A 24,473-nucleotide genomic window follows, 5' to 3' on the forward strand; every position below is an offset into this window, starting at 1 on the left:
ATTTTAAGTTTTAAAAGTAAAAGCCAATTACTTGACATATATAAATTGTTTACCTATATTTCATATAATATTCTGTACATACTCATTGTAATTTGCTGGTATACCAAACAGTCTATGCAATATAGATTTAATTTTGTGTTTAACTTTTTATATCTGTCTCTGTCTGACAAATCTGTGATACTGACTGCTAGTATAATAAACGTTAAAGACTATTTTTTACCAAATAATTCTATGATATATTACTTTTACTTATGACATCAAAAGTTATTTTGGTCATTTACACAAATAAAGTTTAAGTTCAATAAACATATTCCGTATATTGAAAATATGTTGCGTCACATCTACTATCTCTTTTCATCGTGTGCCATGGACGTTCGGATGACATTATGCCCCACTAGAACGCCCGCTGGCTGGCTGTAATCATTTAAAATTATAAAGCTATGTCTGTCTTTGTTGCGTACATACATTTCAAGAAGGGACGAAAATGTGTCGTGGTATATGACAAAATGTAAAATTCGATCAAATCTGTGATAGAAGAGAATATATCGATTAGAAGTGTTCGAAAAAAATAATAACCGAGTGATTTACATTGCAAGTATATATGTGAGTGGTGAACAACAAGGACGAATACATCTGGATAGCTGCCTTTCAAAATGGCTGCCGCTATTAAAACGCAAAAGTACAACTTTGAGAAGATATGTCGCGCTTGTTTGCAGATAAAGAAAGATATGAGACCATTGTTCGAACAGCTCACAGCTACCATGTTGATGGGCATATCAAAAGTGCAGGTGAGATGACAAACAAAATATTTGTGACAATAACATCGTTGGAATGTTGTCAGCTCTTTCGCACCCTCGCGTTCATATTACGCACCAGTCCTGATGACACTCGAGTCATCTTTGTTTAGAAGTCATGGGAAACATCCGATGTAAGATTTGCTTCCAGCGTACTTTGGGGAATTCGTTTGAGAAATTCTGGCCGTCCTTTTCTATTTTGGTTTGTCACTGAAATGTAACAGTGGCTTGGGCGATACAATTCTATTCATGTTCTACGCACTGCTTGCGAATATTTTTGTCATTTAATATTAATTCGACGGAGGTCATGCAAACATTTTCAAAGTTTTTGTTTAACTTGAAACTTTTATGAACGCCAGCGAAGTTCTTCGAGTCATAGAATATATGACAATATAATTCTGCAATCTGTTACGCTTTCTGTGAATGGTTTTCTGAAGCTTTTTTTTACTATTAAGTATTATTAAAATCAAATGTCTGAAATACGTCGCTTGCGAATGAGATGCTTAAAGATATATATATAAAATATATAATATATTTTCACTGGATTCTGTGTTAAATTTAGAGATGGGTACAATATGTAATTATCGGTAACGTAATAGTTATTCAATGACGCATTACAGTTACGTACTCGAGTTTAATACTAAGTAAAAAAATGATCAAATAACGAACATGTCTACCTACGTAATGAGTTGAAGGTGCTTAGTTAATTGAACAGGTGTGCACGCTCTGTTTTATAACATTTTAAATTAACTCACAATACATATTGCTTGTTACTTTGTAGATATTTAGTTAATACAGCTTGTACTAAAAATAACTAAGAATTAAAATTCAACATTTATTTTATTGTTTTTTTTTTTTATATAAACTTAATTCCAGGAGGTAAAATTTTAAATTCTAAGAAGGAATTTGGGAATGTTAATTTAAGGGAATTAAATTTAATGATGATTATCTGTTTAATGTCTTGATTTTTATGTTTTTTTATACAATTAAAGACATATTTAACTAAGAATATTTATAAGGAATATTCCTAGAACAGCAGAGATTACGTTTATCAACAGTGAATCATGTTTATTTTTATGTGTATTTAATATTTTGCCTTCGTCGCGTATGCGAGTTGTCTTATTTGCGTTGGACCAAGAGCTGTCTGGATGATGAGAGATCAGCTTAGAAAATATTATATACAATACTTTTATCCAATTATCCATGAAATTGTTCAACTAAATAGATTATATCATTATACACTAACCTAAACATGGCCGCTCTCTTGCATTACGTGTAAACATATGCACATAAGTTCACAAATGAATGTCTGTCCGTCATGATGTGTATATATTATCTGTGTTAATAGTAATGTGGAGGAACAGTTTCTTAACGAATGATTGGCACCTGTGGGGATTTAATAAATATTTAGGCTTAGACTGTACACGTCACGTCACGTGGTGACAGATGCATGTATACAGACATCACAATTCTATCATTTCTGGCTATCTATGAAGTCCACTTTACCTACACTTGTCATATTTACTTCATATTATTATAGAACGGCGTTTCATATATAAATGTCTTCGTCCAGGTGTCTGTGGGCGACGGTCTTCCGTCCCAGTTGTGTCTGCAATGCGTGCATCAGATCTCAAGGTGTCACGCCTTCAAGGATCTGGTGGAGAGGAACGACGTGGTCCTCCGCGAACAGGCGAAAGCAATGGCTGAAGAGACGCTCAAGGTAATATTCTAGGAAATGTTTAGAACGTCTGGTTTTGTGTCTTATTTATGGTTATCATTAATTGGGTTGCATATATTTTTTTTGGTATAATTAAAATAAAATATTGCGTAAGTGACACGAACGTTATTCGAGCCTTCTTACAACACGATGTTTTTATTTTTATTTGTATGAAGGTTTCCATATATAAACGGTTTATTCTTATGTAGAAGGATGAGGTGCTCGCGGAAACGAACCAGTACATCCAGTTTATAGAAGTGCCGAGCCTGAACAACACCGCCAGCCAATTACTGGACAGCTTCTTCCCCGAGACCTCCAACGACACCAACGTCACGCAGGAGATATTGAATAAGGACGACTTCGACGTTGACAAGGTGATAAGAACTGCTTGTTGGACGACAGATCCCTAGTCCAAAAAAGTTAACCTATCTTAGGACATTTTTTGGATTATTGTTCAAAGTCGCTAACTTATTTTTAGCAAGAGACTTAATCCTCTATAACACATAGATACTTTCACCTCCAGCCACAGTGGAGTGAGAATTGAGCTGTGATAAACTTTCAGCTGGAACCTTCCAGTGCAGTGGCCAAGGCGGAGGAGGCGTTGAATTCAGACGAGGAGAACTATCTCCAGATGGTTGTATTCCAAGCCACTTCATCAGTGGCCCCGTTCAGACACGTCTGCAATCTCTGTCAGAAAGAGTTCAAATACGCCAAGTGGCTGAAGATGCACATGCTATCTCACTCTAACTGGATCAAAGCGAACTGCAAGAAGCCGCCGATGTGTCACATATGCGAGAGAACGTTCAAGGTCAGCTGAGAAATGTATACTTTGTCTGGCGCGTATTGTCGAAAATAGAATAAATGCTTTCACTCAAAAACTGCTTTACAGTCTTTGACGACACTTTATAGTTATGCAGCTGGAGTATCAATATGAGATATGGGTCATAATTAATTCTGGTCACCATAACTCGTAAAAAACTCTAGGCGCGTCTCTCTGGTCACACTATTTAATAATTAATAGGTCCAAGACAATAAACAGCATGACCAAAATAGTTCACAATCATCAAATTTGAGTAAACCGTAAACATTAAGTTCATATAAACAAAATTCAAGAAAATATCTGACCATAGGGTCCAGGGATGTTGAAGATGCACATGAGGACCCACGAACAGCGACCTCCCAAACAGCCGACGTGTTCCGTCTGCCAGAGGACCTTCCCCACCAAGACCTTACTGTATAGACACAGGCAGACACACTTCGAACAGAAGACACACCAGTGCACGGTTTGCGAGAAGCGGTTCTTCAGCGGGTACGCCCTGAGGTCACATATGGCAAGGCACAGAGGAGAACGGCCGTACATCTGCTCTATATGCCTCAAGAGCTTCTACAACCCCACTGATCTGAAGGTATCATATGACGTGTCCATCCTATGTCATGATGGGCATTTAGCCTTTCAGCGTAAAATAAAAACTATAGTACTCATAATGTTTATTAAAACTCAGAACAGACCAAAGCTATTTGTAAATGGACGGCGTGGAGAGAGTTCCGCACTTGAGCTTGTCGAATTTCTTGTCTTCATCCTCCGTAGTCCTGAAAGCTTCTTCGAAAGCCTCTTTGCTGCGTTTGGATAGATATATGGGAAATGTTATTTGGAAGCGTATCTTGAGATTGCCTTTGACCTTATTCGGGCAGGCCGGGATCGGTAGACCCTCGTCTTCAATGACCTTCTCGTATGTGGGGTCGACGACGTCAGTTATTTTGATCCTGAGGACTCGTTCGTCCAACGTGTTCACTATCAGCATGAAGCCACACAGAGCTTCCTTCAGAGATATCGTCCTAGACATCATGAGGTCGCTGAGCCCACTCCTTATAAAGTTCTCGTGAGGCCTGTCTTCTGTTATGAATATCACGTCAGCTGGTATCCTGGTCGGTCCTTGGTCTCCTTCCTCTTTGAACTTGATCTCCGTCCCAGGATATATCCCCGGCTTGATAGGTATCGATAGAACCTTCTCCCTCAGCCTCAGTTCGGAGCACGTCTCGTCTGTGAACACCAAGCGTTGTATCTTCATTTTCTTGAGCCCTCCTTTGAACACTTCCTCGAGCGTCAGAGCTAGCGGTCGGACGATAGTTTGATCTTTTTCCTTGTATCCTTTCCCCAACGGTGATTCGAACATTGGCGGCGGGTTCTCGTAGTAATCCAAGAGATCGGCGTAGGGGTTGCTGCTGCCGAAGAAGTCGTGGAAGGTCCTCACGGGGTCTCCGTGGTAGGTGTAGGCGTGTATGAAGTCCTCCGGTCCGGGAACGCCTTTCTTCAGTCCCTCCTCCCCGTACTGGTCGTACACCGCCCTGTGCTTGTGATCGACCAGCACCTCGTAAGCCTCTCCTATGAGAGCGAAGATTCGTTTCATGTTCTCATCATTGTCGTACCTCTCCGGGTTATACTTCAAGGCGAGTCTTCTATACGCCTTCTTGACTTCGCTCTGCTTGCACGATCGTTTCAATCCCAGTATGCCGTAGTAATCGAAACCCATATTTTCCGTTTCGATGTTCCCTTATGAAAAATTTTATTTATACGTAAATAGGAAATATTTTATAAAGTGACATTTACTAGTGACACTGAAATATTCGTTTGTCAACAGTGTCCAAACAGTTTTAATTGCTTTGTTGTGCCAAAAATGTTTTTCTATCCGTCCCAGGTTCACTTCCGCCTGCACACCGGCGAGAAGCCGCTCAAGTGTTCCGAATGTAACAAAACGTTTAGGCGTCACTCTACTTTGTGCCAGCACATGAAGAAGCACAGAGGCATCAGGAACCACGTGTGCAACATATGTAGCAAGGCCTTCTACGAGGTGTCCAAACTGAACGCCCACATGAGAGTTCATACCGGTAAAAATACACGACACGTTACAAAAAAAAATATCTCATACATACGAAAAATATTTAACACATCACAAACTCAACCTATACCCACACGCTGCGTAGTTAAGTTATGATATCGTTAGTCATGTCAGCTGATATATCATTAATATCATGATCATATCATAACAGGCGAGCGTCCGTTCGAGTGTCAGTTCTGTTCGCGTAAGTTCGCCCAGCAGTCAGCTCTGATCTATCACAAACGGACCCACACAGGGGAGAAGCCTTACGCGTGTAAGGCGTGCCCCGCCAGGTTCACCACCTCCTCCTCGAGGAACAACCACATGATGACGCACACCGGCAATAAGAAGTATGGAACAGTTTCTATAACATAAACTTATACTTACTCCTTATCACCCCAGCTGTCTGTTAGTGATTTCCATCAAAATCGGTCCAGCAAATTCAGAGATTTGCCGTAATAGACACGTGGATGACAAGTATTGTGAATAACGTTATTTTGATATAAAATGTGTTACGATAAAGACACTTCAGTAAATTACATTAGCGTCAGGTGATGGTCCTAAATATATTGAAAAATATCTCAATAGTTTGTGTATCCACATATAACAGACGACAGCGACAAGTCTATGGTACAAAAAAAATGGTCTATGGGACATTTAATTATATTATCAATGTTTATGAACTAAAGGGGAATAATCAAGTAATTCCTAATTAATCAATATCAATCATGATAGGTTCGTGTGTCCAGTGTGTTTCAAAGGCTGCACGTCTCGGTCGGAGCTGCGAGTGCATTCGAGCAAGCACACGGGGGAGAAACTGTTCGCGTGTGAGATCTGCTCTCAGAGGTTCAGCTCGCCCTCCTACCTCGCTGTGCACAGACGGACGCACACGGGAGAGAAGAGATATCAGTGCACTGAATGTGGAAAAGGTGCACATTATATTTCTACCGTATTTTTTGCAATCCCTAGTCCATTTTGTCCTGTTTCGGCTCTGATCCCGAAAAACTCTGGATCTACAAATGTGAGTGTTTTTAAATTTCTATGCTGTGTCCGGTTTAAACGATTTTATCGGTTAGTTAATTTCAATTGATTAATATTTGTAATTAAAATCCTAGAACGCTACTAGAAACGTTGCAGCGTTGTTGTAACAGTTGAATCTGCATCAGGTTTCGTGGAGTGCACCTCATACAAGAAACATATGAAGACTCACGCGAAGGACAAACCGCAGAATGAAGAGACGAAGACGCAAAACAACCAGGAGGAAGCAGCCAAGCTGCAGGAAACGAGCTTGGAGATAGCTGAAGAAGAGAAGAAAGAAGACAAAGATGTTACAGCGGAAGCGGAAATAAACCAGGACGGACAAATAGTTATACAAGATGCCGGCACCCAGAAGAGATTCAAGTGTGGGCTGTGCGTTAAGAGCTACACGTATTTGCACAGTCTTAAGAAGCACATGCTGAGTCATGTGCAGATGTGCGTGTTCAGTCCGGACGGGTCGGAGAGGATGTACGCCTTCAAGCAGCAACAGCAACAGGAGCAGGAGATGCAGCAGCAGCAGGTGCAGCAGGTGGTGGTGGGCGGGGTGGGGGGAGTGCAGCAGCTAGCGGTGCCCGTCCACCAGCACGTGCAGCCTCTCGTGCCGCAGGTACATACACATGTCATTTATATGAAATCCAAAACAATAAAAGTATTTTAAACCATACGGGTTGGTTCCTTCCTATTCCTCTATGTGTCATACAAACAAACGAGCGTTGTTTTAACATTGTAATAAGAATCGCTATAATAAAAATATATACTAGTGACGTACCATACTCATCTCGCGCACACAAACTAAGTCTGAAATAATATTTGTGCTTAAACAGAATAACCAACACTATCCGGTTATATCGTCGGTTCAGCTGCAACAGACACATCAACAAGTTAATACTGTGAGTAACACTCTATAAACAAACTGACATTTATATATATATATATATACATATATATATAATATTTCGATAATATTAATGTTTCCAGCAACCACAACTGCAAGTGCAAACGATTCAGATACATCCTCAACATCAACCCATACAAATACATGTGAGTATTCTGTTCTATTCAATGATTTATTGGCGTTGCCTTAAGGTGCCTTAAGACAATCTCATATCAAAAAAATTATTGTCTATTGTTAATGTCATTACCTAATATTTAAGTCTAAAACAGCACGAACTTGGTATACTTAAATCTCTCTGTAAAGAATTTTCTTTGAACGTGACCAGTGATTGTATATTTTATTATTAAGGCTGTTGGTGTTCAACAAGAACAACTTCACGTGGCCACTAGCAGTTGTCAGACAATGGTGCCCAATATCCTACAGGTAACACAAATGTACTAAGTTAGATCAAAATTATTCATCAATAATAAATATTGATTATGTCATGATGGTTACATGTTAAACTATTCAGTTACAGCCGGGTGCTGTCGTTTCCGGTTTGGGACAGGAACTGGGTGGTGTCCATCGCATCATATTACAGCCACCTCACGCTCACCCCCACGCCCTGTACACTATACACCACTAGAACATACAAACACACTATGACTAGCTCATATATATTACAGTAATTTATTTTACGCTTCCAATGACTAAATCATATCATTTAATTAGTTCCTGTCGCATGACCCTCACAATTAGCAGGTTTGTGAGCAGACTTAACTGTACCTAGTGACCCATTGTTAGTTAGGATTATTTATATGTTGAAGTTTAAGTTAAAATTAGTTTTTATTGTTTGTTATTATTTCAAGAATAATAAATATATTTTACAATTTCCGTCTATTTATTAGTGTCCTGATAAATATCTTTTAGTTAGTACCTTGTGGTCCTGATGTGCTTTTCATTGTTTTCGCTTACAAAATTAATTGTTTTAGACTCGCAGGGTAAATAGCTGGTAGATTGGTGACAAGGAAGTTATTTAAGTGATGCTTCGAGACTAAAACAAGTAACAACAAACAAAAAAATACAAAAGCATTGATTTAACAATCGAAATGCACAAATTTGTATAAAACATTACATGTACATAAATAAAAATAATAACAAAACAATGTTGGTATGTATTGAAATAATATTTATTTGATATCTTAAGTGGTACAGGAAATTGAAATGTTTACTCTACAGCGATTCCTTGTGGTAACCTATTGTGAGAATGTGACCATAATATATGTATATATGAAAAATGAGATACGACCAAGAGACATTAGGATACACAAAAAATACTTAGAACATTTAGCTTAACTTAATGCTACGTCAATATCTTAATCTGTCACTAAAGACTGTCCATTACAAAACCACACGGAATTATTTTGTCCGTACAAGACAAACGTTGCTTCTTCACTAAATAATTAAGAAAATTAAATAACTTTAATATATAATTAACATAGCAGACACATCAGTTGGTCACATACAAGAATTCAGAGGAAAAGCAGAATTGGATGAAGACAGGCAGAGTGGTAGTGAAATATTAGTATGTTAAAACCTACAAACCATAACCTAGGCCGTACACCGCTGATGATGAACATAGCAGTGCTCTAGTTCATCCAATGATCAGACATCAATATATTACTCTCTTCCGTTTATAAGATTTTCTCTAAAATACGTTTGTGAGATTCACTCATATCGTTAGAAACAATCTTATACAAGTACCATAACTTCTATGAAACAACTTTCCATACTTCTTTTATTGTATACAACTAGAGTTAGCGATATCATATATTATACAGCAACAGAATTACAAAATTCAATTTAAATTCCGATTTAAGAATTCATGGTGTAAATAGGAATTAATATATGCTGCAACAAATGCTATGAAACAATCACTTTAAGTACACTATTATGTATATAACAAATAAAATACTGTGAGCTCTATCAAGTTAATTTACTTTGCATGTCTCTTTAATGATAACCGAACCAACAAGTCAGGTTTTAATAAAAAGCTATGGTGTCTACGATAAGGAATTTTCTATGAGAACTTCAAGTGTTCAAAATAAGCTGATAAATTCATTGCTATTAGTTATCATCAAAATATCGTCAATTGTAGATATACACTTAACTGTTGAATTGAAACTTTTTTTTTTATTAAATACAAAACCAAAAAGTATTTAATGATAATTACAAAATTAATTCATGACAGATTCTAAATTCAAATACTAAGATCCGATGAACCAAACATCACACAGACATATTTATGAAATGAAGATCTAAAAAACTTTTTTGACAAAACATTCATGGTTGTAGTGAAGTGGTTAAAATCTAAAGTAAATATAACATTCAAGTCTGTATTCACCGCTCGCTGGTATTATTTAAAATTTAAACTTTCTCTAACATATTTTTCGTATCATTGTAGTGCTATTATTAATTTATTCGCACTATTGTAACCGACTGGTCCAATTTACATTCATTGTTCTTTGAAAATGTTACAAATAATATCTAATGTCAATAAAGATGAGATAATGCAAATGTTTTGATGATATTTAAAGTCATGTCTTTCACATTAAGTGGTGGAGTGTACAAGTTCAAGTTTCCGAGTTACGAACACGCATACAACAGTCATGTTAAACGCTTGGTACTCTGTCGCTATCTGTATCGGAACATCTGATGTATGGTGAGTGTGAAGTGAGGCCGGGGGGCAGTTTGAGGTCTCTGAAGTAGCGATGTCTACGGGCTTCCTTGGCTGAGATCCGACGAATGGGATCATACACTAACATCTTCTGAAGCAGATCCATACCGGCCTCATCCAGGTTCTGAACCTAAAGACAAACAAATTGTTATCTCATCAAACATTTCTGTCCATACTAAAAACTATTCAACAGGTAAATACATATTTTAAACTTCACTAGTGTAGTGTCTGTCATGTATGTACTGTGCTAAGTATCAAGACTGAATGACAGATCCTAATATAAAGTGATCTACCTACATAATACTGGACATCATAATGTTATTTGACAATGTCAAGCAAGTATAACCAATACATAACAATATCTTTGTGTCAGCAATATTAAATGCTGCTGAAAGCTAACCAAAATAACATAGCCATGATCTATAAGGTATAGGAAATTTAATAGTTTTAAATTATAACCTACATGGTTATGAAGATTGAAACTTGTCCAATTGGGGAATGTTGGTTTGTAGTCTGGTAGAGATGACACACCCGGCCAGATCTCCTCGGTAGGTGTCCTCAACATCCTGTCAGCAAAACATGTGATATACCAAGTATATATACTCAAAACATATTACTAAGACATTGAAAATCCTACCTAAAAATTCTAAACAGCTGATCAATTTCAGAATCCCCTTGAAACAGTGGTTTCTTGGATGACATCTCTGAAAATATACATCCTACCGACCACATGTCTATCGGACAAGAATATCTGGAAATCAAACATACATTGTACATTATATTTATGATTATGATTATCACATTATAAGTACTATTTATGGGTTATACTCACCGCTGGCTGCCGAGCAGCACTTCAGGAGCCCTGTACCAGAGTGTGACCACTTCGTGTGTGTAAACACGCACCGGAACACCAAATGCTCTACCCAAACCAAAGTCAGCAACCTGACAAACCAATGTGGTATCACATATATACGAAAGGAACATAATTTAGGTTCATCTAAACTTAGTTTATAGATATTATTAAATAGTCTAATGTCGGCAACACACCACAGTTGCAAGAGATAAGTCTTTATTGTTGTAACCATCTGTTAAAACAATATAGATAAACTTAAATATTTTCTTTACTTAAGATAACATTGTTACCTTTATAATTCCGGTCTTGTCAATGAGTAGGTTCTGGGGTTTGAGATCTCTGTGAAGGATTCTACGTTGATGGCAGTATAGTATAGCATTGTTGATCTGGTAAAGGTAGCTCTTGACAATCTCCGGCTCCATAAACTAGTCAAGATATGATGAACTAACTTTAATTCCTTGTATGACATGATTGTATTACAGAATATTGTTGTAATTTTTAATTAGAACAACAAATTGATAGATCGAAGTAAAAAATTAACTGTAATTAGTAAACTTCATGTGTTTTTGAGCTATGATATTTTCATATAATTGTGAACTTCACATCAATTTTTGTCAGTTTAATGTTTTTTTAAATAATTTGTTTACTAGATCACACACATGACAAGTCATTGTTAAAAGAATTAATTGTAGAACTGTGCTTTACTAAAATATTCTAATGTTCTCTTTGGAAACTGGACCAACTATCTTATATATTTCATTCCGTAGTAAATTATGTATAAAAGTTGTCATAATAACCTTGCCAGAGCCAAGGGAATCCATATATTTCTTCAAATCCATGGATAAAAACTCAAAGATCAAATACAGACGAGCTTCCTCCATTAAAACGTCTTCTAATTTGACGATATTGGGATGATTTAGTTCTTTAAGAAGTGATATTTCCCTAAAAATAAAAAGTCCGTAAGTTTTGTTTCTGCACGTTTTTTACATTTAGATATAACATAAAGGTAGTATAGAGGGTAAAAATAGAATTTTATAACATTTTCAATAAACATCGGTAGATTTGTTTCATAGAAAACAAAGGCTCGTAAATTTATACAAACCGTATGGCTGTTGACGGAATGCCTTCTTCCTCGGATTCCAACCTTATTTTCTTCATTGCCACGAATTGGCCTGTTATTTTGTTTTTGCCCTTATAAACCACGCCATAGGTTCCTTCACCTATTTTTTCTATTTTAAGGAAATCATCCATTTTATATGGCGGAATTTTGCTTGATTTCTTAATAGCGATTATCGAGAACAGCGGTTAGCGCCGCGTGTCTAACAATACTCTTTCTGGGTTTATTATTTGCATATAATTCACAACTTTCCGTCACGAGTTATCTTATTCCTACATTTAATTCTTAATATCCAAACTATAAGTTATAACAAGCCTAACGATCTCAACAACATTTAACGACTTTCAAACGAAGTTTTTAAATTTTACAAATGACATTTTGTGTCATAGCCACAAGTTTTTCTTTTATCTATTGCCATGAATATTAATTCTGGATATCATTTTGTAGTTTTTAAATTATCTTTTACGTTAATACTGGTTATAAATCTCAATACAGGCTAAACTTTATTTTATAGAGTTAAAGGGGTGGTATTTTTAATAATAAATATGTTCAAAAATATGAGTATCAGTACAGATATATTCCGTTTCAGTGTCTTTTGTTTGCCTTCAATAAAAATCTTTTTATATTTTTACCTAATATGAAACAAATTATAAATGTAAAATTAAGAAAGAGATTTATTTCATATAATATAATGCAGATATTAATGTTGTTCAAAAAGTCTAAAATCAATAAATTTTAAAATTGTCCATCCTTCTTTTTAGCCCTGGCTAGTTTATTTAACATTATAAATGTGTCTAAATTAGTTTGTTTCTTTTTATTATTCGTTGACTTTTACTATTTCAATATACAGTAATTTATAGATACATGTATTAAATATATAACCTATAGGTTCCATAGAACAGTCGTTATAATTTCCAGAGTATGAAAATTAACTTACATAACAAGAAAATTACATCCAAAAACATAGTAAAAAAGTTACACGATTAATTATTGAGATATTAATTAAGTATTTGAAATCATAAAAGTGTCTTTTAATAATGTATATGGCATTTACCTAAATATTTAAGTTATATTTTAAAATGTCAATGTTTTTCTTAGTTCTTTGGTAACTTAATAAATTTTGCTCATTTATTAAGATAAATGACCTATATTATACAGAAAAAAGCCAAACGTTTGCTTACTACTAAACACAAATAATTTTTTTGCTGCTTACTTTTTGTATTTGAAAAACCTAAGGATATCAAATTAGTTTTACTTGAAATGATTAAAAAATATTAATAATTTTAATGACCACTGACACTGTTACTAAAAAATGTATTAAAAAAAACTCCTATATAAAGAAACATATTTGTAATATTCGAGAGATAATTCATCATGGGAAAACATATTTTAGCATTTAAATATAAACAATGTAGGCCTCAAACATTGCTCACGATCTTTAGTTCATATGGATATGTTAGGAAATGGAATTTTTAGAAAAAAAATAATAAAAAAAACAAACATAGACTTATAATACTAGCCATCTAAAGATTTAAATCGTTTTCACGTTCCATTGCATTACACTGCTGATCGCAGCAAAATGGTCACGTATATGGTGTTAATACTGATTATCGTATTAAAAATGCGTGCCTTAGCACCGTCATTATCAGATAACTGATAAAACATGACCCTATAATATTGGCTGTAGTCCAATACTTAGTGTTACAGATGTGAAAGTGATCGAAAATGATGTGGTTCCTTTTGGTAGCGTGTGTGTTGCAGATTCATGGCGTAAGTTTTAATTGATATGCTGTTGAAATAGTAAGAATTAAAACATTTTCAATGATTGTAGTGTATTTATGTTGAAAACATTCTTACATATTAGAAACATTCTCAATATCTTTGCTATAAACGGTACTTATAAATCAAGCATTTGATATATTTAGATAGAATTATTTTTATAAATATGTTTTTTAACATATAGTTATAATACTTTCCAGATATCCTCACAGCATTTAAAATCTGACGATTGCTGTCCTTGCTCTCCAGAAAATAGTTTCTCCAGTAGTAACGTTTTGAACAAAGATCATGTCTCTGGGAATTGTCCTTGTAGAGATGCGGATTCTGAACCCGCTTCCTCTATATTTAGACCAAGTTTTAAAACAGCTACCAATGCCAGGTGAGAAATTCTACAATATTTTTGAATTAATTGTAAGTCTATATAAAATACTAATGATTTGATGCTTTTTATTAATAGGCAAGTCGATGGAAAGGAGGAGCCAAAGCCACTTTTAAATCCGGAAGTCGGCCTCGCGTCTTCTGTTTTAGAAACTTTACGTGAAGTTTCTGACCAAGAATACCAAGATGCTCTGGCAAGAGATGTTGCGAGGAGTGCTTTAAGATCAATGAACACAAATGCTGAGGCAGATGAAACTGGCGATGAAAGCAAAAATGTTGTTAAGATTATATTAGGTCCTAGACATAACACAGATATGGACACCATATCTGAACCGTCTCACAACCACGAAACCCGCTGCATACACCCATCGCCAGGACAAGAAAACGTATTTGAACAATACCAAGAACAGCCACAAAGAAAATTATATAAGCACTTCATCCTGAGTAAGCCAGTTGTAGGTTTACAAAAAAATATTTTTGACATGGACAATAGCCCCAGCGACATTCAAGAAAGCGTAGTGACAGTTAGACCCAGTGTATTAGATAATATAAAAATGAAGACAGATCTATTGAAATCAAAGTTATTTTTAAACAATGAGGGATTAACACAAAGAAACGAACCTAAAATATCTTTTGATAAGGTAATTTATAAGCCAGTAATAAAGTTGCCCGACTTCAATTTGGCTTCTCCCTTGGAGCATTTTAAGAAATCAAAGTTATTTGATTCATACAAGACCCCCTCACCTGCCGTGATGACAAAAGACAATTCTTTATATAAAAGCGTCAACATAAATGGAAACAGTGATCTTATATCACCGCAGCAACAATCGCAAAGTAGAAAATTGGATGGAAATGAAAAATTATTACCACAATTTAATTCACTTGCATCCAAAGAAGCTCGCAAATCTATAAAAAGTGCGGATTCTTTTATTAGTGATGATTTTAATACCGATAATACAATATTGAAACCAGTATTAGCATTGCGTGATGACTGTGATCCATCACGAACCTGGTTACAGATACAAACTACTACTGAAAAAAGTGAATGTGTTGAGGTCAATAGTTTGCCATCAAGTGTTTCAGAGGAAAAAAGTACAGATATTTTATCAACAGTTCCAAGCCCTTCGGAATTAATTGGAGATGAAAACAACGCTATGAAAGATGGTGACAATGAACTTAGTGAAAATTGTGAACCAAATTTAAACAGTAATCCAAATCCAGAACGCAACGTTGTCGATGAAGATAATGAAACTGATTTAAGAGCTAGTGCTGATCAAACGACTGATGACATGACGAACGAGCTACTTATTAATGGGGACAGAGACGAAAGAAAAGAAGAGGATTCCGGAAATGAATGCATCGTATCAGAAAACACTAAGAATAAAGAAAATTCTATTGGTGTGGAAGTTTTAAATGACTCGATGGAGGAAAATAAAGAAAATAAGGATATGATGGATGATTCTGAATCCGCTGCCAATACAGATAGGAAAATGAATGCGATATCTAGTATCCCAGAGTTAAAAGAAGGCATAAGAAACAATCTAAATGAATTAAGAAAAGCAAACGAGAAGTGGCAAGAAAAGATGAAACTTAATGTTCATGATACTTTGAACCGAATTAATAAAAAAAATAATATTGCTAAATCTCCAAATACGCAGTCAGAATCCCTGAAGGATAATGATTCACAAAATGCGTCTGAAATATTGCAGGAATTCGACGGCGACAGTGAAGCACATGCTTCAAATAATTGTAAAACACCTGCTGAAGATTTTGATGAATTTAAGGATCATCCAGTAACTGATAGTATAAAAGAAAAATATAATACCGAATATGTAGGAAGTGAACCACAAAATTTAAACGAACATATTCCTAAAAATGTTGATGAAACTAATGAATGTAAAATTCACGAAGAAAAGACTAGCAATCTAGATACAAAATTAGACTCAGTAAACAACGAAGACAGCGAAATGGAAGTTCAGGCGAGTGAATCAAAGCAAAGGAATGCTAAAATAGATCTAGATAATTTAAGGTATGTGAAACAGGACATTAATGACGAAGCCAATAATTTAAATAATGTTGGAAGTTCGTTTTTACAAGCTAATAACTTTTTTGACGACGTTAAGTCAAAACTTACAAATGTGTTTGGGAAAACAAACGAAAATATATTTAGTGGATTTGTATCCAACGCAGGAAACGTGGATAGGACTGATTCAAGAGGATTTATAAAAGATCGTGTTATAGACTTCACTAAACCTCTTCTGAATTTAGATAAAAGTACTGATTTATTTAAGAATGCACCGGATGATACAGAAACGAAAAGACATAGTATTAAGTCATTTAATTCGAATCTACAACCTTTCAAAGCAAGAGTTGCAATCCCAGAGTCCCTTGATATAAAACCAAGTTTAACACGAGCTGGAAATACAAAAGAAATGAGCCAAAAATTGTATAATTCACAAAAAATACTTCCGAAAACATACGCTTCTCGGATATATTCGCAAAATTCGGATGAAAAGTCGGGAGATGAACGACTATTTTACAAAGAATCAGACATCGGTAGCCTTAATTCAGAATCAACAATCCTATCACCTAAGACATTTAAAAATACCTTACAATTCCCGACATCCAAAAATCTTTTGTCGAGTAACTTAAAAGGCCGACCTGATGGAGCTTTAAAGAATATACATGATACGTTGGGGAGTTCTCTGAGATCAATGCCATTCAATCATGATGATTTACTTGAAACGATGGCCAGTAAAAGAAACGAACTCAACGAAAGACTCAAATCCTTAAACTACGATTTAAATGACAGATTGTCCTCGCTTTTGCCTTCATTTAGAGTCCAACCTCTAACGCAGAACAGAATAACTTCCAAAAACAGGTCCGATGTTAGAAATAAACAAGCTTTGGATAATTTAAGAAATTTACCGTTCACCAATAACGTCTCATCGAGATCTAAACTGAATACATTATCGAGAAAAAGTAATGCTGATTCGGTCGCATTTAAACCTTTAAAAAAATCAGTTAATGTGAGAGATCGCCTAGCCGACCTCAAAATACTAAGACTACGTGATGAACAAAGTTTAAAAAGGCCCACATCTGCTAAGTCTGTATTTACATCACCAGTGGAATCTAAATCTTCACGCACTGCAAGCAGAACTATGAAACCTGCATTACGTACGGATAGCAAAATTATTTCCTTGACTCCACCTACTTCTCCCAAAACCTCGCTTCCAAGGTTAAAAACTGTTAAATCTTCTGAAAAACAACCTTTTGCTCTATATAATATGGAGAAAAGACCAATTATTTCAAAACTTAAGTCTAGTGAACCATTTACCTTGGCTAGCGAAAATACAATGTCCAGAGCACCCTTTCACCGTACGGCAGTTGCAGACAAATCAGCCTTAGATACTTCATCAAGTGACTTGGATGCACGATCTCTTCACAAAACATCGAAACAAGACGTGGGAAAAAATATAGCCATTTCAAAATTGAAAGAAGTCTTAAAAGCGAGAAGTTTTAATAACGATTTACAAAAACCAAAAGTTATTGATGACGTCATCCCAGCAGCAACCGAAGTTGAGGATCCGAAGACAGGAATCTTGAGACAAAATGTACAGTATAAATGTAAGATGGTTTGTACAAAAGATAATTAAAAGGATATGAACGAATTATTCTCATAAAAATAAATAAAATCTTAACATACTATATGTAAATAAGTTATAGTATAAGTAGAAATGTTAATAAATGTACAAAATAAAGTGTCAGAAACCAGAACTAAATCTATGTCTCATATATAATATACGAATTTAATTAAAATTATAATCATTTGTGACCTTTTTGTATCAACCAAATTGAAAAAATATATTTACTACAAAATAACCTATAATATAAATAGAAATACGAGGAAATTAATAAACAGGAGGTGAAGATAAAAATGCATTAAGTGGCTATAAACTAAGACGTTACAACCTTCCTATTAAAAATCGTACTATAAATTTTTTATTCAAGTATGTACCACTCTTAACTGAACGATATGATATTTTTTTTATAAATGACCCAAAGGGGCAAACGGGCCGTTGCCGACCTTGTTTGTGAAGGAGCCACCTGAACACTTGATGTTTGAAAGATCCCATATTGTAGCTCTCTGGGAACACCTCGGGCGGAAGATCATTCCACATCCAGTACGTGCGTGGCAAAATGACCGACGCACGTACAGTCTTGCAACTAAATGCATCTAGGTGATGTGGTTGAAATCCGACCCTACAGCGAGTAGAGCGATGGTGATATGGTGACGAAGGCGCTATATCAAACAGATCCTTAGAACACCCCCCGTTGTATAGACGATGGAACACAGAGGGAACTCACATCCTTTCGGAGGCTTAGGGGTTCTAGATCGTCAGTGAGCATTGGATCATTGACAATACGAACTGCCCGACGTTGTATGGAGTCAAGTAGAAGAAGTTGGTACTGCGGGGCACCGGACCAGATATGGGAACAATACTCTATGTGGGGACGAACCTGTGCTTTGTATAATAAAAGCAAGTGTCCCGGTGTGAAGTACTGCCTCGCTTTACTCAGTACCCATATTTTTATGAATAACAAACTGTTTAAACTCCGTATGTAGTGTGTTTATACTAACTTGGACTAAGCACACATCACACAGATCATATTTGTTTGAACCTAAATGACGTCCTTATATAGTAAACAGTCTTCTATTAGAGAAAACGCTTTTAGAAATAACAGTTGTCAGAAGACCTCTAACAAAATATCAGATGACCTCATTTTAAAATAAAATAACGCGAAATAAAATAAATCTCAATAAATGTCCTTTCATAAATATTTTTATCCGCTTTTATTAATTGATATAAAATAATAATATAATAATTGCTCTTCAAGTATTGTTAGTAGTAAATACTGTAGATTCTATCGAAGATAACTAGCCAGCATCTATCACGAACATAATATTGAGCTAAATTATTATTTACATTAGTGCAATTAAATCCAGATTTAAGTAAGCACAGATTAAAAATATGTGACAGTTATTTGACTGCAATCTTCCAGCTTCAAGGCGTTGTCATCGGTTGCTGTAAACACTTTGTCTACGGATAGTATTCTCAGTAATAACGACCTGCTATATAAAATAAGATGCAACCTTTTATTATTGTTTTTCTTATCTCAATTACAGTAAAATACGAAATTATTTAAAAAAAGCATTTGATTAAGGAAGTCGTCGTTGAATGTCATAAAAAAATAATTTACTATAGTCATAAACTATTTTATGGAATGTAAAAGATATTAAATATATAAATGTTTTAAGAGTTCAGATTTCAAAAGTACAATTTCATTTAAGCAAGTAGTGTTCGTTAAGGACGACCCACTAAGCAGTTGACCTTACGGCGCGACATACGGGCCACGAGTACTCTCTTCAACCCTATGAAAGTATAAAAGTGTTTAAATTATGATCACGTTGAAAGGATTTGCTATTTTTAATTTAATTAATAGTGTGTTAGCTGGTAAGTAAAATATAATAACATTTTCGTAAAAATATGCACTGGCAGCAGACAGTGACATTTAAGACACCGAATACGGCTGTTCCCTTACACATAATTTTTAGTTTTACAAGAATTTTAATTATATTCATCTATATACAAATAACAGAATATATTATATATTAAATTAATCGCCTGCTGACTTCCGATTAATTAATTAAGGTATATAATCTTGTTGGCAGATATTTATGTTATTAGTCCGATCGCAGGCTGATTAAGTAATTTCAAATGTTTTAATAACGGTTTTATTTTAAGTATAATCGATTCTTTTGTCATTTCGATTGTTGATAACAATCGTTAGTTACATGATTTGCTAGTAACATGAAACAGATATATACCTAAGTTATAATCTGTTATGATAAAGATTAAATTACAACAATATAATATACATAAACGGTTAATTGAATAATAGAAGAGTTTTGAAATAAAATAATTAGGTTATAAAAACGCTGTTTTTCTTTCTGTGCGTTACAAAAAAAAACTTACTTTTTTTCAAATAAGTTTTGACTATTTGTTATATAGAGCCAGTTTAGATATTTTTTAAATCCCTCTATTAAACTTTAAACCTTCCTGTAGTCTTTGGGTTATACATCATGGACACGCTGTTCATCTTCCGCTCCTTATATTTTCTGTTCTATACCGATGTCTTAGCTGCTTTCGTCGAAGAGTGTTCTGAAATCCGCTAAGTCATTGTGGATTGAATTCTTGATATATCACAGGAATTATAATAAAGAGACATATATAAATAAGTTTTATGTTTTCAAACTAACCAGAAACTATCCTTTAATTATGAAGTCTATAAATTTATCATTACTTTAAAGGTAAAAATAAATTTAGGACACATCTGGGTCCCTCAAAGAGTGAAGAGTTCGTGTATGGGCATTATATAATTGATCATTAATTTGCTAAGTTTTTGAAAGCATGTAACAAATATAGATAAAATTCCTTAACATTAAACTTTTATACTTACAATTAGTGTTAGATAGACCGTGCGCCGTTAGAACTACTCCTAGGGAGTCTGTGGTCTGTGTGTGCAACGCAACTTACTGTGATGAGATCCGGAGGGAGATTCCCACCAAAGACAAGGTCATCATATACACATCCTCAAAGGTATTTTTGTCACATATCCAGGAATTATTCAAAAATGTTTCTACCTGATAGTTTCTTTGAAGTATAAAAATGCATTTTAACTTTGTTATTCTTATTAAATATTTTGTACTATTCCAGAGTGGCTTCCGCTTTACAAAATCTTATGGAAAATTGCAAGCTCTAGGTAAGTACCATACATCTTTATTAAATGTAAATGAGTTTACACTTGTATACACGTTACATGTTTTATGATCACAGATTCACTAGATTCTTCGAGATTTCTGGAAATCGATCCGACGACAAAATATCAGACGATCGAGGGTTTCGGTGGAGCCGTCACGGATGCCGCTTCAATGAACTGGAAAAGTGTGTCCGATAATTTACAGGAGAAGCTCATAAAGTAAAGAATAGTGTTGAACTGTCTCCCTGTCCATAATCGTTGTGTAGAGAGTTTAATGTTCCTTTGTTGCAGTTCTTACTTCAGTGAAGACGGCCTCCAATATAATATGCTTCGAGTACCAATCGGAGGATCAGATTTCTCCACCCACGCGTATGCTTACAACGACTTACCAGAGGACGACGCCTTTCTTACTAACTTCACTCTCGCTCCCGAAGACATCATGTATAAAGTAAACTGACAAATATCTTCTCCCCAAATGACGCACATGGAATTTGGTACTTGGCTTTGAACTCGCTGTGTATTGCATGTTACTTTTAGGTTCCAATGATCAAAAGAATTATGGCAGTATCCCGAACAGCAGTGCACATCGTGGCCACGACCTGGTCTCCGCCGCCTTGGATGAAGACAGGACGCAGTTTCGCTGGCTTTAGCAGATTAAAACAGGAATATTTTCAGACCTACGCTGACTACCACTTGAAGTAAAAACAAACAACAAATATCTAAACTCTGTTACATTAATGTATTGATATAGACTATTACTATCGCAGATTTCTTCAAAAGTACAATGAATCTGGGATACCGATCTGGGGTCTCACAACCACCAACGAACCCATCAATGGAGTATTCAATCTCACCACCTTTAACTCTCTCGGCTGGACAGTTACTGAAATGGTTTCTAATAAGACAATATAAAGTATTTGCATTATAATGGAGTCATGGTAACTTTACTGTTAATTTCAGGCAGATTGGATCGTCAATAACTTTGGTCCCACAATCCGGAACTCCTCTTTTAAAGATGTTAAGATAATGGTTGGAGACGATCAGCGGCTCACCATACCTTATTGGTTTAACGAAGTACGTATTTATAAAGATAAAATATGAATTTAATCCTTACGTTATTTATTTTATTCTCTGCTTATTGATAAAACTGAATTTATTACTTTTGCTGTGAGTCCCAAGAAAAGACTTTTTTTTGCAATGAACGAAAGGGAAATCTTTAACGGTATTCAGCCTATTCCACAAATATGGTCTTCGGAAATACGGATCGGATTAAAATTTACATTAAAACTGTTTTATATTTAATATTGTCAGGTTTTTTGAAAGATATTTATTTCAGTTGGTTTTAATTTGTTATTTATACATTTTCTGTTTTAAATGAAATTATTTTTTATGATACTACGCTTTTTTTATTATTTTATATCTACATGATCCCGACGTTTCGGTTCCTTAACCGCAACCGTGATCAGGGCAGACGAGATGACAGCGTCTGTCAGCTAGTCTGGTTACTTATCTTTCAACGCCAACGATTTCTTAATTTTCCAGCGTTCTGCTCTGTATACACGCAGAATGCTCTTACTGGCAAATAACAAGACTAAAAAACGGACACATTCCCCTCGTCTGCGCGTGATCACGGTTGGTGTAAAGGAACCGAAACGTCGAAATTAAGTAGATATACAATAATAAAAACACGCTTAGTATCCGAAAAACCTAGTTTCATCTAAATATGTAACCGCGAAAATCTTAGATATTAGTATAATTTCGGTTTTCAAGATGGTTTCGTATCGTCCCGAATCTCTAAAATACGTGGACGGTGTCGCTGTACACTACTATACAGACATGTTTGTCTCCCCGGTAAAGCTTGAAGCAGTTACTAAGACGCATCCAGAAAAATTTATTCTTGCCACTGAAGCCTGTGAAGGTAACTATAATATCGCGATACTAGTCCAGCGCTCACTACACACATCCATATTTTAAAAAAAACTAGCACTCAATATTTTGAGCACTATTTTAAGACAGTTGTTAAATGGATAAGTGGACTTGTAAGTCTTGATTATTGTTTATCAACAGGCGTTAATGCCGGACAGAAAAACTTTGTGCTGTTGGGCTCCTGGGAAAGAGCGAGGTCATACATATTAGACATACTGGAAGTAAGTCAACGAAATGACATTCATAATACATAACTAAGGACAAACGAAGAGACAATGATTAATAAAAATTTAAAGTGAAAAGATTATACTTTTTAGTGTACATTTTATAGTATATTAATTGAGTCTTATTATAATATATAGGATTTGAATTATAACTTAGTTGGATGGATTGATTGGAATCTGTGTCTCGACCCTCGCGGAGGTCCCAACTGGGCGAGTAACTTCGCTGATGCTGCTATAATTGTTGACAAAACAAACGACGAATTCATAAAACAGCCCATGTTCTATGCGATGGGACATTTTTCAAAGTTTATTCCTCGTGGTTCCAGAAGAATAAAAGTCAAAGAACATAAGTCAATATTTGAACTTTCTTTGAGTCACGTCGCCTTTATCACGCCGAGAGGTACGATCGTGGCCGTCATTTACAACGAGTGAGTAGCCATGCTTGCATCATAACAAATCTTACTCTTAACAAAGTTTACAAGTTAATGAAATCGTGTGATATCGTTTCCAGCGGCCGTTCGCAGACGATATCCATAACTATTAAAAACAGACAGTTGAAGTTAAAGCTCGAAGGGGATTCAGTGACTACGATAGAGTTCCAAACTGATGAAGTCATGACTTTACAAACAAAGGGAATTGACAAATAATTTTTGACACTATAGTGTATTAGACTATGCCAATAAAAAAATTGTAACTGTATTGTTTTCCGCAATATGAAAACTGTTATTACATTATATTAGTAAGTTTTTCCATTATATACAGTCGTAAAAATATTTGACTGAAGTTTACTTGTAACTTAAATTTCATTGTATGTTATTTAAACTGTGATTGTAAAATATTAAAAAAACATAATTGAATAATAGTTTAAAAAAAACTAAAAACACGCTTTTTATAGAAAACCGAACTATAAAATAGAAAATAAACTTTAATTAATTTAAATTAAGAAAATAGTGTTAAAAATTTCAATAAATATAAATTAATAATAGTGTGAATAAAAAAAAAATGTATTTTATTTAAAAAAAAGCGTGGGATGCAAGGTGTCAATAGTTATAAATATTATATTGACAGATATGAGTAGAGTGATTATCATTTCGATAATATCTTAAAAAGCACCGGTTACAAACAAACATACAGGTGAAGCTAAGAAAAAGCTAATAAAAAGGAACTTAAACGTCCTTTTAATACGAAAATTTGGATTACTTCTCTCACTGTCCTTATATTATTAGTTGTACTGCGCATACTTTGTAGCAGAAAATCCCTTTTCCACACTTCTCTAATTTAATGTGTTTGCTTTGCTGTGTATTATGTTTTAATTCTGAATAATATTTTTCAAAATTG

General features: G+C 34.9%; 5 protein-coding genes across 6 annotated transcripts; 3 read left to right on the forward strand and 2 right to left on the reverse strand.

Annotated features, from left to right (window-relative positions):
* Positions 1-91: 91 nt before the first annotated feature.
* LOC116777170 (oocyte zinc finger protein XlCOF6-like) lies at positions 92-8,189 on the forward strand. 2 transcript variants are annotated; one of them, XM_032670561.2, is made up of 13 exons: positions 92-788; positions 2,368-2,514; positions 2,721-2,885; positions 3,074-3,319; positions 3,642-3,917; positions 5,208-5,397; positions 5,560-5,737; positions 6,123-6,316; positions 6,554-7,032; positions 7,250-7,315; positions 7,404-7,466; positions 7,669-7,743; positions 7,832-8,189. In XM_032670561.2, the coding sequence occupies exons 1-13, from the start codon at positions 654-656 to the stop codon at positions 7,943-7,945; spliced, it is 2,328 nt and encodes a 775-aa protein (XP_032526452.2). In that variant the 5' UTR covers positions 92-653; the 3' UTR covers positions 7,946-8,189. The 2 variants fall into 2 exon arrangements, with proteins under 2 accessions (XP_032526452.2, XP_032526453.1); XM_032670562.2 differs by lacking the exon at positions 92-788 and adding an exon at positions 838-1,509.
* On the reverse strand, positions 4,011-5,138 carry LOC133319894 (dnaJ homolog subfamily B member 13-like). The gene has a single exon (XM_061525995.1). It carries the CDS (start codon positions 5,040-5,042, stop codon positions 4,026-4,028), a length of 1,017 nt encoding a protein of 338 aa, XP_061381979.1. The 5' UTR covers positions 5,043-5,138; the 3' UTR covers positions 4,011-4,025.
* A 278-nt stretch (positions 8,190-8,467) lies between the features above and the next one.
* LOC116777171 (cyclin-dependent kinase 1) lies at positions 8,468-12,378 on the reverse strand. The gene is made up of 7 exons (XM_032670563.2): positions 11,992-12,378; positions 11,687-11,831; positions 11,180-11,314; positions 10,869-10,978; positions 10,674-10,787; positions 10,500-10,602; positions 8,468-10,166 (listed from the first exon to the last, which is right to left on the reverse strand). The coding sequence occupies exons 1-7, from the start codon at positions 12,138-12,140 to the stop codon at positions 9,972-9,974; spliced, it is 951 nt and encodes a 316-aa protein (XP_032526454.1). The 5' UTR covers positions 12,141-12,378; the 3' UTR covers positions 8,468-9,971.
* A 1,348-nt stretch (positions 12,379-13,726) lies between these two features.
* Positions 13,727-17,932, forward strand: LOC133320018 (putative leucine-rich repeat-containing protein DDB_G0290503). Its single transcript, XM_061526560.1, has 3 exons — positions 13,727-13,776; positions 13,986-14,164; positions 14,243-17,932. The coding sequence occupies exons 1-3, from the start codon at positions 13,732-13,734 to the stop codon at positions 17,817-17,819; spliced, it is 3,801 nt and encodes a 1,266-aa protein (XP_061382544.1). The 5' UTR covers positions 13,727-13,731; the 3' UTR covers positions 17,820-17,932.
* A 577-nt stretch (positions 17,933-18,509) lies between these two features.
* On the forward strand, positions 18,510-23,814 carry LOC116777217 (lysosomal acid glucosylceramidase-like). The gene is made up of 12 exons (XM_061526549.1): positions 18,510-18,561; positions 20,692-20,825; positions 20,943-20,988; positions 21,063-21,204; positions 21,277-21,433; positions 21,523-21,683; positions 21,753-21,876; positions 21,946-22,059; positions 22,756-22,903; positions 23,053-23,132; positions 23,274-23,563; positions 23,647-23,814. Exons 1-12 carry the CDS (start codon positions 18,510-18,512, stop codon positions 23,780-23,782), a joined length of 1,584 nt encoding a protein of 527 aa, XP_061382533.1. The 3' UTR covers positions 23,783-23,814.
* Positions 23,815-24,473: the final 659 nt, after the last annotated feature.

Source organism: Danaus plexippus, chromosome Z (genome assembly GCF_018135715.1).
Source record: "Danaus plexippus chromosome Z, MEX_DaPlex, whole genome shotgun sequence".
In the NCBI taxonomy this organism is placed as follows: domain Eukaryota; kingdom Metazoa; phylum Arthropoda; class Insecta; order Lepidoptera; family Nymphalidae; genus Danaus; species Danaus plexippus.

Bases quoted from the DNA above. Each gene is read 5' to 3' on its own strand.
- LOC133320018 (XM_061526560.1), top strand. From the start codon at position 13,732: ATGATGTGGTTCCTTTTGGTAGCGTGTGTGTTGCAGATTCATGGC. The intron at 13,777-13,985 runs GTAAGTTTTAAT...AATACTTTCCAG, and splicing joins GTGTGTTGCAGATTCATGGC to ATATCCTCACAGCATTTAAA. The intron at 14,165-14,242 runs GTGAGAAATTCT...TTTTATTAATAG, and splicing joins AAAACAGCTACCAATGCCAG to GCAAGTCGATGGAAAGGAGG.
- LOC116777170 (XM_032670561.2), top strand. From the start codon at position 654: ATGGCTGCCGCTATTAAAACGCAAAAGTACAACTTTGAGAAGATATGT. The intron at 5,738-6,122 runs GTATGGAACAGT...CAATCATGATAG, and splicing joins ACGCACACCGGCAATAAGAA to GTTCGTGTGTCCAGTGTGTT. The intron at 7,744-7,831 runs GTAACACAAATG...TAAACTATTCAG, and splicing joins TGGTGCCCAATATCCTACAG to TTACAGCCGGGTGCTGTCGT.
- LOC133319894 (XM_061525995.1), bottom strand. From the start codon at position 5,042: ATGGGTTTCGATTACTACGGCATACTGGGATTGAAACGATCGTGCAAG.
- LOC116777171 (XM_032670563.2), bottom strand. From the start codon at position 12,140: ATGGATGATTTCCTTAAAATAGAAAAAATAGGTGAAGGAACCTATGGC. The intron at 10,788-10,868 runs GTGAGTATAACC...TTTGATTTCCAG, and splicing joins GTGCTGCTCGGCAGCCAGCG to ATATTCTTGTCCGATAGACA. The intron at 10,167-10,499 runs GTAGGTTATAAT...GTTTGTCTTTAG, and splicing joins GTTTCAATCTTCATAACCAT to GTTCAGAACCTGGATGAGGC.
- LOC116777217 (XM_061526549.1), top strand. From the start codon at position 18,510: ATGGAACACAGAGGGAACTCACATCCTTTCGGAGGCTTAGGGGTTCTA. The intron at 20,989-21,062 runs GTAAGTACCATA...TTATGATCACAG, and splicing joins TGGAAAATTGCAAGCTCTAG to ATTCACTAGATTCTTCGAGA. The intron at 22,904-23,052 runs GTAACTATAATA...GTTTATCAACAG, and splicing joins TGCCACTGAAGCCTGTGAAG to GCGTTAATGCCGGACAGAAA.